We start from the raw sequence: 17,500 nt of genomic DNA, 5'->3' as shown, positions 1-17,500 counted from the left end.
GTCCTTCGAAAGCTCTTTGGTCTTGGCCATAGTGGAGTTTGGAGTCTGACTGTTTGAGGCTGTGGACAGGTGTCTTTTATACAGATAATGAGTTCAAACAGGTGCCATTAATACAGGTAATGAGTGGAGGACAGAAAAGCTTCTTAAAGAAGACGTTACAGGTCTGTGAGAGCCAGAGATTTTCCTTGTTTGAAGTGACCAAATACTTATTTTCCACCCTGATTTACAAATAAATTCTTTAAAAATCCTGCCATGTGAATTCATGGATTTTTTTCCACATTCTGTCTCTCACAGTTGAAGTGTAACTATGATGTAAATTACTGACCTCTGTCATCATTTTAAGTGGGAGAACTTGCACAATCGGTGGCTGACTAAATACTTTTTGCCCCACTGTATAGAGTGCCTTGATTGGCCCACAAAGCGGATAAAGCTCTGTGATTTGTTCACTAAGCAGATAGAGCACTATGATTGGCCCACCATTATGGACCAATCACAGCTCTTTATGTGTTTGAAACCCCTCTAGAGAGCTGTTATTGGCCAGCCAGAATGCTGTTGGGGCTGCAGAGGTTCCAGTGGAGCGTTCCTAGACCAAACTTTGCAAAGCAAGAATTTGGTCTAGTTCAATAGGCTAGCTGTCATCAGCTGATCGGGAGATAAAGAGGTGGATGTTTTCATCCAAGAGCATCACGGCCGTGAAGAACGAGGAAGACAGGATGAATAGTCTACGCCTGCAGGCGTGAATCTGCAGCCGTGCCCTTCTTAGCGTGACAGCGGGACGTCCTGAAGGTCCGCTCACCTGTTCACCGCTCAGACGTCCTGATCTTCTACCATCCTAGATCATCCAGCTGGAACCTGTTTCTGATCATGTCTTTAGTCCCGCTGTAACACTGATGCATCAGTCTCAGACGGCATGGAGCTCAGGTGTTATCAGAACTACCTGTGTGTGTTTACCACCCAGCTTCAGCTCTTCTGTGGTTGGGTCTGACCCAAGTTAGTAAATGTAAGTCCTCCATCAGGCTTGTGCCTCTTCTAGTGTCATTTTTAAGGATTTTATTTATTTATTTAACCGTTACTAGATTAGCAGCAACAGAAATGCTACTAATAACAGACAATTACGTGAAGCTGGAAAAATTAGAATACTGTACAACATTACATTCATTTCTGTAATTAAACTAGACTGAGAGACCATCTAAAGGCTCAGGAACCTTTACAGGTGTTTCTATTAGCTGACTGGGGTCTTGTTAGATATCTCACCGTCACATTTTAATAGTCTAGATTAGTGTGATGTTCCTGTTTGTAGTTCCTCCTGTTAAGTGTCCATTTATTTAATTATTCAGGTTTATAAAAACATTTTATTATGTTCCAGTCATTAGTCATTCATATTTCACTAGTGTAGTAACTCATAGTGAATTAATTAAGTTTAATTAAGACGAGAACCCATTTTTCTTGCATTCTTTAATAAAAAAAACCAAAATATTTGTTTTTTTTTTTTTTGTTAACTAGTTACTTTTAGAATCTTGTAACTAGGTAAGTAGCAGTTACTTTTGACAAAGTAATCAGTTACTATAACTAATCACTTTTTAAAGTAGCTTTCCCAACACTGGACAGATGCTCTACCTGCTGAGCACTCGCTCTCCCTGGCCGTCGCGTCCTCTCCGAGCTTCAGTCAGCTTCTTGTTGGTGTTGAGGGCTGTCCACACCTTGGAGCCGACAGTACTGAGGTCAAGAGCCGTGTCTCCTTCCTTGTTCCTCAAAGTGACGTCAGCTCCGCGAGACAGGAACAACCTGCAGGTAAGACCAGGGAAGAGAAATCTACTGAATGGAGAAAAAAAAAGACATCTCCTTCAAACAAATAACTTTGCTTTGAAGGAGAATTTGCAGCACATGAGCCAGAACCTTCATACCCCGGTAATCCACCACCCACACTGGGACTGGGCTGCAGCGGCAGGAACGGGTGGGCTGGACAGTAGAGCTCCGGTAGATAATAACATTAGCAATAGAGTAAAACTAGAGAACAGGAGCACATCTATTATTTACTGGGTCTGCAGGAGCAGACTGGATTGGTGGCATTGTACAATTCACTGATGGTTCCATACTTGACTTACTGTGTAAAATGTGGGGAGCAACGTACAAAAATACACACAAGCCTTATTTATTTTACAGAAAAGAGCTGTGAGAATCATCAGTTAGTGTCTGTAGAGATCCACCCGTTGTTTATTAAATATAAATGACTGAAATTTCATGATTTAAAAGACTGGAACACCTTACAAACCATGTGTAAAGCCAGTTTAGGTCCTCTGCCAGCAAACATTCAGAAGACATTTGCAAAGAGAACTAGTGCTGAAAGAAACTGATGTGTTTACAAAACCCAGATTTAGAACTAAGATTAAGGAATGGAATATGTCTGTAAATGGTGTTAAATTATGGAATAACCTTAAAAGGGAAATTAAAACAACTCAATTCATATATTAAACATGTACCAAACTGAGTGTACTAAATAATCATGAAAATGTTCATGACATCATGATCGCTCTGGAATTTAGAACAGGAAACAGTTTAAGATGAATCTGTGTGTGCGTGCGTGTGTGTGTGTGTGTGTGCGTGCGTGTGTGCGTGCGTGTGTGTGTGTGTGTGTGTGTGTGACAATGGAAACTGTGTATAAATAGATTATTTCTTCTGGAAAAGGGGGCAGAAATCATAAGATGTTTTTTTCATTCTGCTCCTTTTCCTTCCAAGTAGATTTTTTGTTGATATGCATATCTTATAGTTTATGTTTTATTTGATTTATTTTGAATGAAATAAACAAATAAAAAGGGTTTATAAAGACTTTGTTTTTGAGGATAAACTACCTGTTTTAGCCACATTTATGCCCATTGAATGATCTATTTCAAACATTATTCAAAACTTTATTGATTGATTAGCATTCAAATGTCTCAGTGAAAAACAAAATATTAAATAAAAACAAAGACGAGGCTAATCCAAAGGTATTGGCTGAAGCATTTGCTTATTCCACCAACCCTTCTAACAAAGATCTTTCTGCCTGCAGCTCCAGTACACAGGAGCTGCAGGCAGAAAATGAAACAAACAAACAAACAAACAAACTTTCCACCTTAAGTAAGTAACTTCATCAAAGCAAAACAATCATGAGTTTCAGTTTTATTTCTTTTGCTCTTTTCGTTCTTGATTTTTATATTTTTCTAAAACTCTATTTTTAAACAAGGAAAATGAACGACACCTTTTTAAGTCATAACTATTCCACGGGTTCACTCCTCTAGCAGAAACACATCTCTGCTTCATGTCTGTCTGTATTCTGTTTTTGTTAAACAGTTCTGTTCCCCTGAAGTCACACTGACTCTCTCTGAGCTTAAACAGCTGCTGAGTACTGCGGCAAAGCAAGTGATTTAGTGCTTTATACATCATCTGTGCCGTTTTAAATTCAATTCAATCATAAAATGTCAGGGTATTCAGATGAACAAACATAATGTTAGTTGGTTCTACACAGTGAGATTGATTTATAATTCTTATAGCTCTTTTTTGTAACTTGAAAACAGGAAGAGTATTTGTTTTATATGCATTACCCACATATGGAAGCAACAGAGTACAATAGAGTATGTGTAATGATTTCTTGTTCAGGACATACTTTGTTTTGTAGAGTATAGCAATGCTTTTTGACATTTTTGTTTTCACATGATTTATATGAGACTTCCAGCTCAACTTGTCATCAATTATCACTCCAAGAAATTTATTTTCACACACTCTTTCAATTCCATTGACCCTGATTTTAGATATATTTTTCATTTGTCTAGTGCCGAAAACAATCCATTTTGTTTTCTTTATATTTAACGACGATATCTTATTTATATCAAACCAGGTTTTTGATATATTTAACTCCTTCTCCACTGTAGTCAGAAGCTGCTCTATATTTGTACCGGAGCAATACAACGTGGTATCATCAGCAAACAATACATATTTTAACAGTCTGGAAACACTACATATATCATTTATTATAGTATGAATAATTTAGGGCCCAACACAGAGCCCTGAGGAATTTAAGTCCAGTGCAAATACACTAAACAACAACATGCAAACTAATGATGAATGAGCACCAGCGTTAGTAGGAATTACGTTTGAAACACCTAAAATCTTTAAAACCCTGTGATTAGTTGTAGCATGTTATTAGTTGTAACATGTGATTAGTTGTAACATGTGATTAGTTGTAACATGTTATTAGTTGTAACATGTTATTAGTTGTAGCATGTGATTAGTTGTAGCATGTGATTAGTTGTAACATGTGATTAGTTGTAACATGTGATTAGTTGTAGCATGTTATTAGTTGTAGCATGTTATTAGTTGTAGCATGTTATTAGTTGTAACATGTGATTAGTTGTAACATGTGATTAGTTGTAACATGTGATTAGTTGTAACATGTGATTAGTTGTAACATGTGATTAGTTGTAACATGTTATTAGTTGTAGCATGTTATTAGATGTAACATGTTATTAGTTGTAGCATGTTATTAGTTGTAGCATGTTATTAGTTGTAACATGTGATTAGTTGTAGCATGTGATTAGTTGTAACACGTGATTAGTTGTAACACGTGATTAGTTGTAACATGTTATTAGTTGTAGCATGTTATTAGTTGTAACATGTTATTAGTTGTAACATGTGATTAGTTGTAACATGTTATTAGTTGTAACATGTGATTAGTTGTAACATGTGATTAGTTGTAACATGTTATTAGTTGTAACATGTTATTAGTTGTAACATGTTATTAGTTGTAACATGTTATTAGTTGTAACACGTTATTAGTTGTAACACGTGATTAGTTGTAGCATGTTATTAGTTGTAACATGTTATTAGTTGTAACATGTTATTAGTTGTAACATGTGATTAGTTGTAACATGTGATTAGTTGTAACATGTGATTAGTTGTAACATGTGATTAGTTGTAACATGTTATTAGTTGTAACATGTTATTAGTTGTAACATGTTATTAGTTGTAACATGTTATTAGTTGTAACATGTGATTAGTTGTAACATGTGATTAGTTGTAACATGTTATTAGTTGTAACATGTTATTAGTTGTAACATGTTATTAGTTGTAACATGTGATTAGTTGTAACATGTGATTAGTTGTAACATGTGATTAGTTGTAACATGTTATTATTTGTAACATGTTATTAGTTGTAACATGTTATTTGTTGTAACATGTTATTTGTTGTAACATGTTATTAGTTGTAACATGTGATTAGTTGTAACATGTGATTAGTTGTAGTATGTTATTAGTTGTAACATGTGATTAGTTGTAGTATGTTATTAGTTGTAGCATGTTATTAGTTGTAACATGTTATTTGTTGTAACATGTGATTAGTTGTAGCATGTTATTAGTTGTAACATGTGATTAGTTGTAACATGTGATTAGTTGTAACATGTGATTAGTTGTAACATGTGATTAGTTGTAACATGTGATTAGTTGTTACATGTTATTAGTTGTAGCATGTGATTAGTTGTAGCATGTTATTAGTTGTAACATGTTATTAGTTGTAACATGTTATTAGTTGTAACATATTAGTTGTAACATATTAGTTGTAACATATTAGTTGTAACATGTGATTAGTTGTAACATGTGATTAGTTGTAACATGTTATTAGTTGTAACATGTGATTAGTTGTAACATGTGATTAGTTGTAACATGTTATTTGTTGTAACATGTTATTAGTTGTAACATGTGATTAGTTGTAGCATGTTATTAGTTGTAGCATGTTATTAGTTGTAACATGTGATTAGTTGTAGCATGTTATTAGTTGTAACATGTGATTAGTTGTAGCATGTGATTAGTTGTAACATGTGATTAGTTGTAGCATGTTATTAGTTGTAACATGTGATTAGTTGTAACATGTTATTAGTTGTAACATGTTATTAGTTGTAACATGTGATTAGTTGTAACATGTTATTAGTTGTAACATGTGATTAGTTGTAACATGTTATTAGTTGTAACATGTTATTAGTTGTAACATGTGATTAGTTGTAACATGTTATTAGTTGTAACATGTGATTAGTTGTAACATGTTATTAGTTGTAACATGTGATTAGTTGTTACATGTTATTAGTTGTTACATGTTATTAGTTGTAACATGTTATTAGTTGTAGCATGTTATTAGTTGTAACATGTTATTAGTTGTAACATGTTATTAGTTGTAACATGTTATTAGTTGTAACATGTTATTAGTTGTAGCATGTTATTAGTTGTAGCATGTTATTAGTTGTAACATGTGATTAGTTGTAACATGTGATTAGTTGTAACATGTGATTAGTTGTAACATGTGATTAGTTGTAACATGTTATTAGTTGTAACATGTGATTAGTTGTTACATGTTATTAGTTGTAGCATGTGATTAGTTGTAGCATGTTATTAGTTGTAACATGTTATTAGTTGTAACATGTTATTAGTTGTAACATGTGATTAGTTGTAACATGTGATTAGTTGTAACATGTTATTTGTTGTAACATGTTATTAGTTGTAACATGTGATTAGTTGTAGCATGTTATTAGTTGTAGCATGTTATTAGTTGTAACATGTGATTAGTTGTAGCATGTTATTAGTTGTAACATGTTATTAGTTGTAACATGTTATTAGTTGTAACATATTAGTTGTAACATATTAGTTGTAACATATTAGTTGTAACATGTGATTAGTTGTAACATGTGATTAGTTGTAACATGTTATTAGTTGTAACATGTGATTAGTTGTAACATGTGATTAGTTGTAACATGTTATTTGTTGTAACATGTTATTAGTTGTAACATGTGATTAGTTGTAGCATGTTATTAGTTGTAGCATGTTATTAGTTGTAACATGTGATTAGTTGTAGCATGTTATTAGTTGTAACATGTGATTAGTTGTAGCATGTTATTAGTTGTAACATGTGATTAGTTGTAGCATGTTATTAGTTGTAACATGTGATTAGTTGTAACATGTTATTAGTTGTAACATGTTATTAGTTGTAACATGTGATTAGTTGTAACATGTTATTAGTTGTAACATGTGATTAGTTGTAACATGTTATTAGTTGTAACATGTTATTAGTTGTAACATGTGATTAGTTGTAACATGTTATTAGTTGTAACATGTGATTAGTTGTAACATGTTATTAGTTGTAACATGTGATTAGTTGTTACATGTTATTAGTTGTAGCATGTTATTAGTTGTAACATGTGATTAGTTGTTACATGTTATTAGTTGTAGCATGTGATTAGTTGTAGCATGTTATTAGTTGTAACATGTGATTAGTTGTAGCATGTTATTAGTTGTAACATGTGATTAGTTGTAGCATGTTATTAGTTGTAACATGTGATTAGTTGTAGCATGTTATTAGTTGTAACATGTGATTAGTTGTAACATGTTATTAGTTGTAACATGTTATTAGTTGTAACATGTGATTAGTTGTAACATGTTATTAGTTGTAACATGTTATTAGTTGTAACATGTGATTAGTTGTAACATGTTATTAGTTGTAACATGTGATTAGTTGTAACATGTTATTAGTTGTAACATGTGATTAGTTGTTACATGTTATTAGTTGTAGCATGTTATTAGTTGTAACATGTGATTAGTTGTAGCATGTTATTAGTTGTAACATGTTATTAGTTGTAACATGTTATTAGTTGTAACATGTTATTAGTTGTAACATGTTATTAGTTGTAACATGTTATTAGTTAGACTGGGTAAATCTATTTAACGTTTCAGATGAGCAGCAGATGAAAATGATCTGAACCACTGATGTCACTTTTAGAATGTAAATAGGTCCGACTTTCATCTTAGATTTGAATGTTCCACTATTTCGTGACACCGACACAGCAGATACGATCATCTGTTGGTGCTGCTGCGGATCACGGTCGCTTAGCAATGGACTCCAGGAAATAAAACAACTTTGACGTTGTGTTGCTTCGTCATCCCAGAACGGTTCTATTAGATTTTACCGCTAGTTTTCAGATTCAACACCACTCTGATGGAAATTTTCTGGGTTTTCTGGAAGTTTTATTTTGACATTTTATTTGAGATGGTGCTCTTTTTTTCTGTATTGTGATACGGTTCCAGAGGGCAGTGACAGGCAGACTGTAGGTGGTGATGGACCTCCAACATCTCTGTGGGTCCTGGTCGGCTCCTGTGCTCAGCTGCAGTTACAGACAGGCTGAGACAGCCCACACTAGAATGTCACGGACAGCATGGACTCCAGCCAGAAGACGTGCTGGGACCTGGATCGTCTCAGTGAAGCCGAAGAACCGATGCTAAGCACACACCTGCCTGATCTGAGCTAAATGAAGGTGTGTAGCAGACACTCACATCACACACTCCAGGTGGTTTTCTCGAGCTGCAATGTGAAGAGCTGTGTCCCCGTGAATGTTGACAGAGTTCAGGTCACAGCGAGCCTCCAGCAGCGCCTGGGCGACGTCCTCGCAGCCCGACAGAGCTGCCCAGTGCAGGCAGATGTTCTCCTCCTGCACACAGATCATATCTGACACCCGTGGCCCGAGTGTTGGGTTTCTGCTCCAGGAAGTCTGGATGTTTCTATGGTGACTTGGGTAGAAATCAGAAGTTTTAAAGGTGTGATGGGAGACTAGATGGAGTTGATGTGTTGCTCCGTTTACGGAGATAAACAGATGAGCTGGGCGAGTGAAGGTAAAGCTCTACTCTTCATCATCTACATGTGCTGCTGCTGGAATCCTGACAGAGAGCAGCTGCAGCTTCTCCCTCTGCTCCGTCCACGCATTCAGGCTCGTGATGGTCAGGCCCCATCCAGGACCTTTCACATCATCGCACCTTTTGAACGGCCCACTGCCACCTGATTTCTGTTCCAGAGCCATAAGCTTTTCTTGTTTGTAAAGTTGTAGAGAAATGTTTGTGTTCCTGTTAACTTCCTGGAGCTGGCAGACCACTGCCAACCACTAATGCGCAGGGACAACATGCCAGCTCCATGCTAAAAGGCCATGGCAGGATTCAAACCTGCACCTTTCTTACTGTGAGCCAGCCTGAACTCAAACGGTTGCATGGCTAACTACTGCAGACGCTGACCTTATCCCTGATGTTGACATCAGCGCCTTTGTTCAGCAGCAGGTGAGCCACCTCCTTGTGCTTGTACTCCACGGCCCAGGTGATGGGGGTCCACCTTCCATCATCCTGCAGTCACCAGCTGGTCAGCGCTCTCGTTTAGGGCTGTTCGGACCGTATTAGCAGAGGAGAATGTGTTCTTACCTGACAGTTGATGTATTTGGATGCCTTAGTGAGCAGATGGCTGACTATTTCATAGTGTCCCAGTTTGGCTGCCAGGTGCAGACAGGTGAAACCCAGGACGTCCTGGGGTGACGACACAATTCACAGTGAGAAACAGGAAGTAGGCTCACACAGAAACTCGCTTCTACTCGTTGCCTCTCTAGAGGACGCTTTAGCATCAAAGACAGAAAAGGGCATCCATCTTCCTCTTGCTGTCGGAACATTTGCACACACACACGCTGTAGTACGCCACATTGTGTGCGTTCGTGTCCTCCTGACCCACCTTGTGTCCCACAGCGGCTCCGGCTCTCAGCAGGTACTTCACCGTATCCAGCTGGTTGTTTTCACAGGCCGACATCAGCGCTGTTCGGTGCTCCTCGTCAAACGTGTCCAGGTTGGCGCCAGCCTGTGTGCACAACAACATGGAGCCATCATGTGACTACAGCAGCCCAGAGAGGTGTCTACATATGTCCAGGTGAAGTCTGGCTGTCTCTCCTCCCAGAGGAAACAAAAGGTCTCCTGACTAAAGCCGTCAGTTACCCGAGCAGGAGAGAGTTCTTTAGGATCACAGTGGTCCTACCTGAACGAGCATGTGGCAGATGTCCCGGTGACCCTCTGCTGCTGCTACATGAAGTGGAGTTTGTTTATTCTGGCTCTCCATCAGGAAGTTTGGGTCCTTCCCATCAACTATGACACACAGTTTAGAGGTTGGATGTAAGAGTTCCTGTGCAGGCATTTCCACACGGGGACAAGATTCCCAGGATGCCAGACTCCATGTTAATTCATACTGAAATCAGGATCACACGGGAACACGCGGCTCAGAGAAACCACGACCAAAGAGCTTACAGGAACAGGAATGTCTCCAGATCAGAAATGTGAACTTGTGCTTACATTTGGCATCTTTAAAAATAATCCTGTTGAATAGATAACCAGTAAGTTAAGATGGTCCGAGACATAAATCATGTTTATTGATACCAGCTTCAACCTTCTTTAAGTAATCCTCTGAAAACATCAAGTGGACCTCCAGCTTAGGTCAAAGCACTGGTGGGGTTGGACCAACTTTTTATATTTGGGCCCAGGCCGAGACCGGACCTGACACCAGAGACCTGACCAGACCAGACCAGACCTGACCTGACCTGACCAGAGCAGATCTGACCTGACCAGACCAGATCTGACCAGACCAGACCAGACCAGATCTGACCTGACCAGATCTGACCTGACCAGACCAGACCAGATCTGACCAGACCAGACCAGATCTGACCTGACCAGACCAGACCAGATCTGACCAGACCAGATCTGACCAGACCAGACCAGACCAGACCTGACCTGACCTGACCAGATCTGACCAGACCAGACCAGATCTGACCAGACCAGATCTGACCTGACCTGACCAGACCAGACCAGACCAGACCAGATCTGACCTGACCAGACCAGATCTAACCAGACCAGACCAGACCAGATCTGACCAGACCAGACCAGACCAGATCTGACCAGACCAGACCAGACCAGAACTGACCTGACCAGACCAGACCAGACCAGATCTGACCTGACCTGACCAGACCAGATCTGACCTGACCTGACCAGATCTGACCAGACCAGACCAGACCAGACCAGATCTGACCTGACCAGATCTGACCAGACCAGATCTGACCAGACCAGACCAGACCAGATCTGACCAGACCAGACCAGACCAGAACTGACCTGACCTGACCAGACCAGACCAGATCTGACCTGACCTGACCAGATCTGACCAGACCAGACCAGACCAGACCAGACCAGATCTGACCTGACCAGATCTGACCAGACCAGATCTGACCAGACCAGACCAGATCTGACCTGACCAGATCTGACCAGACCAGACCTGACCTGACCTGACCTGACCAGACCAGACCAGATCTGACCTGACCTGACCAGACCAGACCAGACCAGACCAGACCAGATCTGACCAGACCAGACCATGACCAGATCTGACCAGACCAGACCAGATCTGACCTGACCAGACCAGACCAGACCTGACCTGACCTGACCAGAGCAGATCTGACCTGACCAGACCAGATCTGACCAGACCAGACCAGACCAGATCTGACCTGACCAGATCTGACCTGACCAGACCAGACCAGATCTGACCAGACCAGACCAGATCTGACCTGACCAGACCAGACCAGATCTGACCAGACCAGATCTGACCAGACCAGACCAGACCAGACCAGATCTGACCTGACCTGACCAGATCTGACCAGACCAGACCAGATCTGACCAGACCAGATCTGACCTGACCAGATCTGACCAGACCAGACCTGACCTGACCTGACCAGACCAGACCAGACCAGACCAGATCTGACCTGACCTGACCAGACCAGATCTAACCAGACCAGACCAGACCAGATCTGACCAGACCAGACCAGACCAGATCTGACCAGACCAGACCAGACCAGAACTGACCTGACCAGACCAGACCAGACCAGATCTGACCTGACCTGACCAGACCAGATCTGACCTGACCTGACCAGATCTGACCAGACCAGACCAGACCAGATCTGACCTGACCAGATCTGACCAGACCAGATCTGACCAGACCAGACCAGACCAGATCTGACCAGACCAGACCAGACCAGAACTGACCTGACCTGACCAGACCAGACCAGATCTGACCTGACCTGACCAGATCTGACCAGACCAGACCAGACCAGACCAGACCAGATCTGACCTGACCAGATCTGACCAGACCAGATCTGACCAGACCAGACCAGATCTGACCTGACCAGATCTGACCAGACCAGACCTGACCTGACCTGACCTGACCAGACCAGACCAGATCTGACCTGACCTGACCAGACCAGACCAGACCAGACCAGACCAGATCTGACCAGACCAGACCATGACCAGATCTGACCAGACCAGACCAGATCTGACCTGACCAGACCAGATCTGACCAGACCAGACCAGATCTGACCGGACCTGATCTGACCAGACCAGACCTGACCTGACCAGACTAGACCAGACCTGACCTGACCTGACCTGATCTGACCAGACCAGACCAGATCTGACCAGATCTGACCTGACTTGATCTGACCTGACCAGACCAGACCAGATCTGACCTGACCAGACCAGATCTGACCAGACCAGACCAGATCTGACCTGACCTGATCTGACCAGACCAGACCTGACCTGACCAGACTAGACCTGACCTGACCAGACCTGACCAGACCAGACCAGACCAGACCAGATCTGACCTGACCTGATCTGACCAGACCTGAACTGACCAGATCTGACCTGACCAGACCAGATCTTAAAGGGGATTGCCCCTAAAAATAATCAGCTGCAGATTTTTGTTCGTAGTTTATTTTCAAATCTGCCCAGTGGTCCTGGAGAGATGATGATTGGCCACCTGGATGACAATGAGCAGCAGAGGACTCTGGAGCACGCTTGGCTGCAGGGCATCCTCAGGAAGATCCCCTCCTACATTTAACACGTCATCCTCCAGTCATTTAGGAGGAGAGTAAGTGTGTGTGTTCACATGCAGTTGCTGTGAGTGTGTGTCTCAGTCACCTAGAAGCTGAATGACCCTCTGCAGGTCTCCTTCCTTTGCAGAGACAAACAGCTGCCTGGCTGGATACTTGACTTTCTTTAGCTTCAGGCTGAAAGTAAAAGCAGGTCTAGATCATTCATGACAGCCGAAACGCTGCAGTGCTTCGTTCGTGTCATCTTTGTGGACGTACTTCTCATCATCCAGGGACATGAGGATGCTTTCCAGGGACTCTTTAGGAAGTTTGTCTCCTTTGGGCCTGGAGACAAAGACGAAGCCTTGTGAGTGCTGAACCACGGTGGAGCTCTTCTGTGTTTAGAGACGAAGACGCATCATGGTGGTGCGTTTTACCTGCTCGAGCTCTCTGCTCTGCTCCTCTGGGGATCCATGGACTTTTTAGCTCGGAGTATTTGAGGAACAGCTGGAATGGTTGGGAGGGACGGGAGGGTGGCTGCAGCGGGAAGAGACGGTCCAGGACTGGATCTGGGTACTGAGGGGGACGGATCAGACTTTGGAACCACAACCTCCTTTGCTCCACTGGCATCTTCTCCACAGTGGGGACAAAACCTGCGATCCTTCAAGATGGAGGCACACTGGCGGTGAAACCGATGGGAAATGCTGCCGTACGGCCGGCACTCCATGAAGGAGCCCTGTGGGAGGAGCCAGAAAACACAGGTTCACCAGTACCTCTAAACGTGTCGGCTGTTCAAAGCCTGGAGCGGTTTTTTGATGCTGAGGTGGACATCTGTTCAGGTCAGAGACAAACACTCAGCAGTATGACCACAGAAGTCCAGACCCTGCTCTCCAGCTCCTGCTAGAGGATCCAGAGAGGATGTGGAAGCCCTCCAGCGAGGTATGGCTCTGCCCCAGAGTCTGGGAGCCAGGAAACCTGCAGACGAAGACAACCCGGAGGCATCCTGATCCGCTGCCTGAGCCGAGTCCTCTCAATGGGGAGGAGCGGCTCTAGCTCTGAAGGTTTTCTTGGTCTGAAGGAACTGGAACCATGAGCCTGAAGACCACAGCTGAACCTCTTCTGGCATTCCAACAACATGAACTCCTAAGCTCATCAGACTCCCGCTCTCTCATACAGCAGCTAACGCATTTGTCACAGGGCGGTTTCCTTCCCCCCACCTCCCTCAGCGTCTCCTTCCTTCTGGTGTGCTTCAGAGGCAGGACCTCCGGCTACCGTCCTCCACGTGACCTGTGTGTTAATCATATCTCACCAGCCTGCAGAAGAATCCACATCCAGGACAACACTGATGTTTGACCATGCCGGCCCGGTGGTCCTCACACAGAACCAGCAGCTGGACTGCATTGGAAGGGCGCATCATTTCCTGCTTCATCACGGGCCTTTGGCAGGAAGTCTGCAGGAGGGATCACAGTGAGTCTTTATGACATGATGATGATAATCCTTCTTGCTGCACCACCTAAACTCTGTTAGGAGTACTTCAGACTGGAGAAGATGCTGCAACAGAAACACCTTTACCGTTCCATCCGCGTGTTCCATGGCCATGCAGGTCCAGGCCAGGACCGACTGACTCCCTGAGCTGTTGGGAGTCTCCATACGACAGCAGCACAGCGGTAACTCCTCACCTAGGTCTGTTCCTGTCACCTCAGCATCTCCTGTAGCAGCTGAACAGCATCCCATAAGGTCACTACAAGTCACCTGTTCAGAGAAAGAAGAGCTACACAAAGCCTGACAAAGACCTGAGAGGTGGGGCGAGAGCAGCTCCTCTTGAGCCTTCAGGTCCAGGCAGTCCAGAGCCAGCTCTGTGTACTCCGCAGACTCCACCTGCAGCTCCTTCCTAGTGTCCGTGTGTCCTGCAGTGTTCTCCACACCGACTTTGGGCTCTTCCTTCTGTGTGAGGACAGGTGTGACAACAGCCTGAGTAAAACCTCACTTCTACATCTTTCGGAGCATCTCAGCCCCTAAAGTGGGAAAAAGCATTGCTTTTTGTTTCTGCTCCGCTAAACTCAATCAAATATAAAAGAAAGTAAAGGTTAAGACCAAGAGGAATGACAGGTATTACTCATAGATAGAGCTTCACAGAAGCAATATGGAAACAAACATGTCTGTCAGTGACTGATCTAAATAGCAAACTCAAGAGCGATTGAGTATGAACCCTCGGCCGTTCACAAATCTGGCTTCATGTGGACCTCTGACAGTCACGGACAGCTGAGAAGGACAAACATGGCTATCCCAACACACCTCTGCTGTCAAGGTGGGTTTCACAGTTCTAAAAACTCTGAGTTATATAATATATATATATATATATATATATATATATATATATATATATATATATATATATATATGCAGCTACTAATGAGAGCATTTTACATGAACATTTTATGGAACTAGTAGGGCTGTAGCGAAGCCTCGACGAAGTCGACGGCTCGATTCTAAAAATTTGTCGACGTCAGATCCGGAAGTCGACGCACCGCGCCCACTTGTTGCATCCCCAGGAGTTTGTAAATAGAGGAGGAATCTGCCTGTTTTTCCTCTAGTTCGCCCTCTTCTCCGCCTTCACTAACATCTCCGCCAAATACCGAAGACCCGGAACAACGTCCGTCCGCTACTAGATTATTTTCCTGTTTTGCCCCTTCGTCTCCCGGCAACGGACAACAACTTCCGGGGTCAGATGCGCTGCTTCGTCTCTGTCGCAGATGTAGAAAATCACCGGGAGCGCTTCTCCCTTCATTAAGGAGCTTCTTTCAGACATGAGGAGAGCTGTTTTGGTGGTAGCAGTCTCTCCTCCGTGCTGGTCTGTTTGCTGCTGGGTGTTTTTGGTTTATTTAAACTTGGTAACTTGAACTTAATGTTGGTAAAGCTACTGTTAGCATCTTCGCTAACAGCTTCTTGCATTGGGATAAGCTGTTACGTTTTGGTTTAGAGTTCATCTTTTTTTGTGGTGTAGATCTCCCTTTTATTACATTTAGAGTGTTGTGGGTTTTTGGTTTAGTGTAAAATATCACCTGAGTTTGGTTTAACCCGTAACACCACTCGCCTCACGCACATAAGTGACCAAAACAAAGCAGCATGGAGACACTCCATCTTCTACCACCTCTCAGGCAGCAGCCTGCACTCCCAAGATCTACACGTCACCAGAACATAACCAACCAACACAATAAACGCAGTGTTATAAAAAATGGAAGGCCTGTAGTGTTTATTCTCTTACAGTAAGAATTTATCAATTTTTTTGAGGAATTTATTTGAGATTTTCTGGTTTTTGTTAATTGTGCAATAGAAAAATAATCATTAGATTAATTTTCTAAATAGTCATTAGAATAGTCGACTATTCGATAAAATAATCGTCAGAATAATCGTTTTAAAAATAATCGTTTACCCCCAGCCCTAGGAACTAGTGATAGTAATAATAATAATGACATAAACAACAGCAACATGGTTCACCTACTGTCTGTTTTGGCTTGGTATATTAGCTGCTAGCTCTGGGCCTACTTTCACAAAATATTCATTCATTCTATTAAACTACTTTTATTTTATCATAAATATCACTTTGATTATCAGTGAAGTATTCAGGGTATAGTATTTTCTTTGTCCCACCATTCCTCTCTGGAGAAGAGAGTGAGTTGTGTGTGTGTGTATGTGTGTGTGTGTGTGTGTGTGTGTGTGTGTGTGTGTGTGTGTGGGTGTGTGCGTGCGTCCCACAGCAGCGCAGCACAAGGACACACACACACACACACACACAGCAATTTACTTAATGAGGTTCAGAGTCTCCAAAAGCAGCACAGCTCATGCCCACCTTTGTTGAATTATACCATACTAGGGACCCCCCCCCCCCACACACACACACACACACACACACACACACACTGTTGTGCTAGAAGACAAGGCAGCAACCAAACTCAGAGTGGGTTTTGATGCATCATCACGAGGAAAATCCCCCATCCCTTAATGACGGTCTGTACACTGGGCCCAATTTGAACCCAGATCTGCTGGATGTGCTGACTAAATTCAGATTGCATGAGATAGCCTTTACTGCAGACATCACAAAGGCTTTTTTGCAGATATCCCTGACGGATAAAAACAAGGATGCAGTTCGATTCCTGTGGCTCCATGGACCCCCAACCAAAGACTGCGAGGATGAGGTGCGTATTCTACGAATGAACAGAGTTGTATTTGGAGAATACGCACCTCATCCTAGCCCATTCCTGCTTGCCGCCACAATCCGAAAGCATCTCAAACAATATGAAACCAAGCAGACAAAAACAGTGCAGACGCTGAGAGACTCCTTATACGTTGATGACTTTATTGCCAGTGTGTCAAATGTGCAAGAAGCCCATTGTGTGACAACAGAAGCAAAAGACATTCTGTCCCAAGCCGGGATGAACTTGTGCAAGTGGGTTACTAACTCCCCTGAGCTCAGAGCCTTGTGGAAGGAGAATGGACTAGAGCATGGTGTGGAAAGTGAGCTAAGTGGAAATGTACTCAAGGTCCTAGGACTAGTCTGGAGATCTGGGGCTGATGACTTTGTGTTATGGACATTGTACAGGGGAAGGAAAACACAAAACGAGGTGTTTTGCAGACATCATCTGGCATATTTGACCGATTGGCTTTCTCACACCATTTACCATCAGAGCCAAGTGCCTTTTCCAAGAGATGTGGGAAAGTGGGCTTAAATGGGATGAACAACTACCCCCTAAGTTAAAGGAGAAATGGGAACAGTGGTGTGCTGAGTTACC

At 42.4% G+C, this 17,500-nt stretch overlaps 1 protein-coding gene across 4 annotated transcripts in view; it reads right to left on the bottom strand.

The window, feature by feature from the left end:
• The window catches only part of ehmt1a (euchromatic histone-lysine N-methyltransferase 1a), a 56,029-nt gene that overhangs the window by 14,126 nt on the left and 24,403 nt on the right, over positions 1 to 17,500 (bottom strand). For all 4 annotated transcript variants that reach the window (XR_008559928.2, XM_054734603.2, XM_054734604.2 and 1 more), the window contains 12 exons: positions 14,504 to 14,654; positions 14,283 to 14,428; positions 14,020 to 14,160; positions 13,148 to 13,446; positions 12,990 to 13,055; positions 12,820 to 12,908; positions 9,851 to 9,957; positions 9,554 to 9,676; positions 9,253 to 9,354; positions 9,073 to 9,177; positions 8,344 to 8,498; positions 1,618 to 1,785 (listed from right to left, as the gene is read on the bottom strand). Coding sequence is in view for 3 of the 4 variants with exons in the window: in XM_054734603.2 (XP_054590578.2) it covers positions 1,618 to 1,785; positions 8,344 to 8,498; positions 9,073 to 9,177; positions 9,253 to 9,354; positions 9,554 to 9,676; positions 9,851 to 9,957; positions 12,820 to 12,908; positions 12,990 to 13,055; positions 13,148 to 13,446; positions 14,020 to 14,160; positions 14,283 to 14,428; positions 14,504 to 14,654 (1,652 nt within the window). In the remaining variant the exon portion in view is untranslated. The remainder of the gene's footprint in view (positions 1 to 1,617; positions 1,786 to 8,343; positions 8,499 to 9,072; positions 9,178 to 9,252; positions 9,355 to 9,553; positions 9,677 to 9,850; positions 9,958 to 12,819; positions 12,909 to 12,989; positions 13,056 to 13,147; positions 13,447 to 14,019; positions 14,161 to 14,282; positions 14,429 to 14,503; positions 14,655 to 17,500) is intronic.

This window comes from Nothobranchius furzeri, chromosome 17, assembly GCF_043380555.1.
Source record: "Nothobranchius furzeri strain GRZ-AD chromosome 17, NfurGRZ-RIMD1, whole genome shotgun sequence".
In the NCBI taxonomy this organism is placed as follows: Eukaryota; Metazoa; Chordata; class Actinopteri; order Cyprinodontiformes; family Nothobranchiidae; genus Nothobranchius; species Nothobranchius furzeri.
Note: the sequence above shows the minus strand (reverse complement) of the source record. Positions and strands in the feature narration are given on the sequence as shown.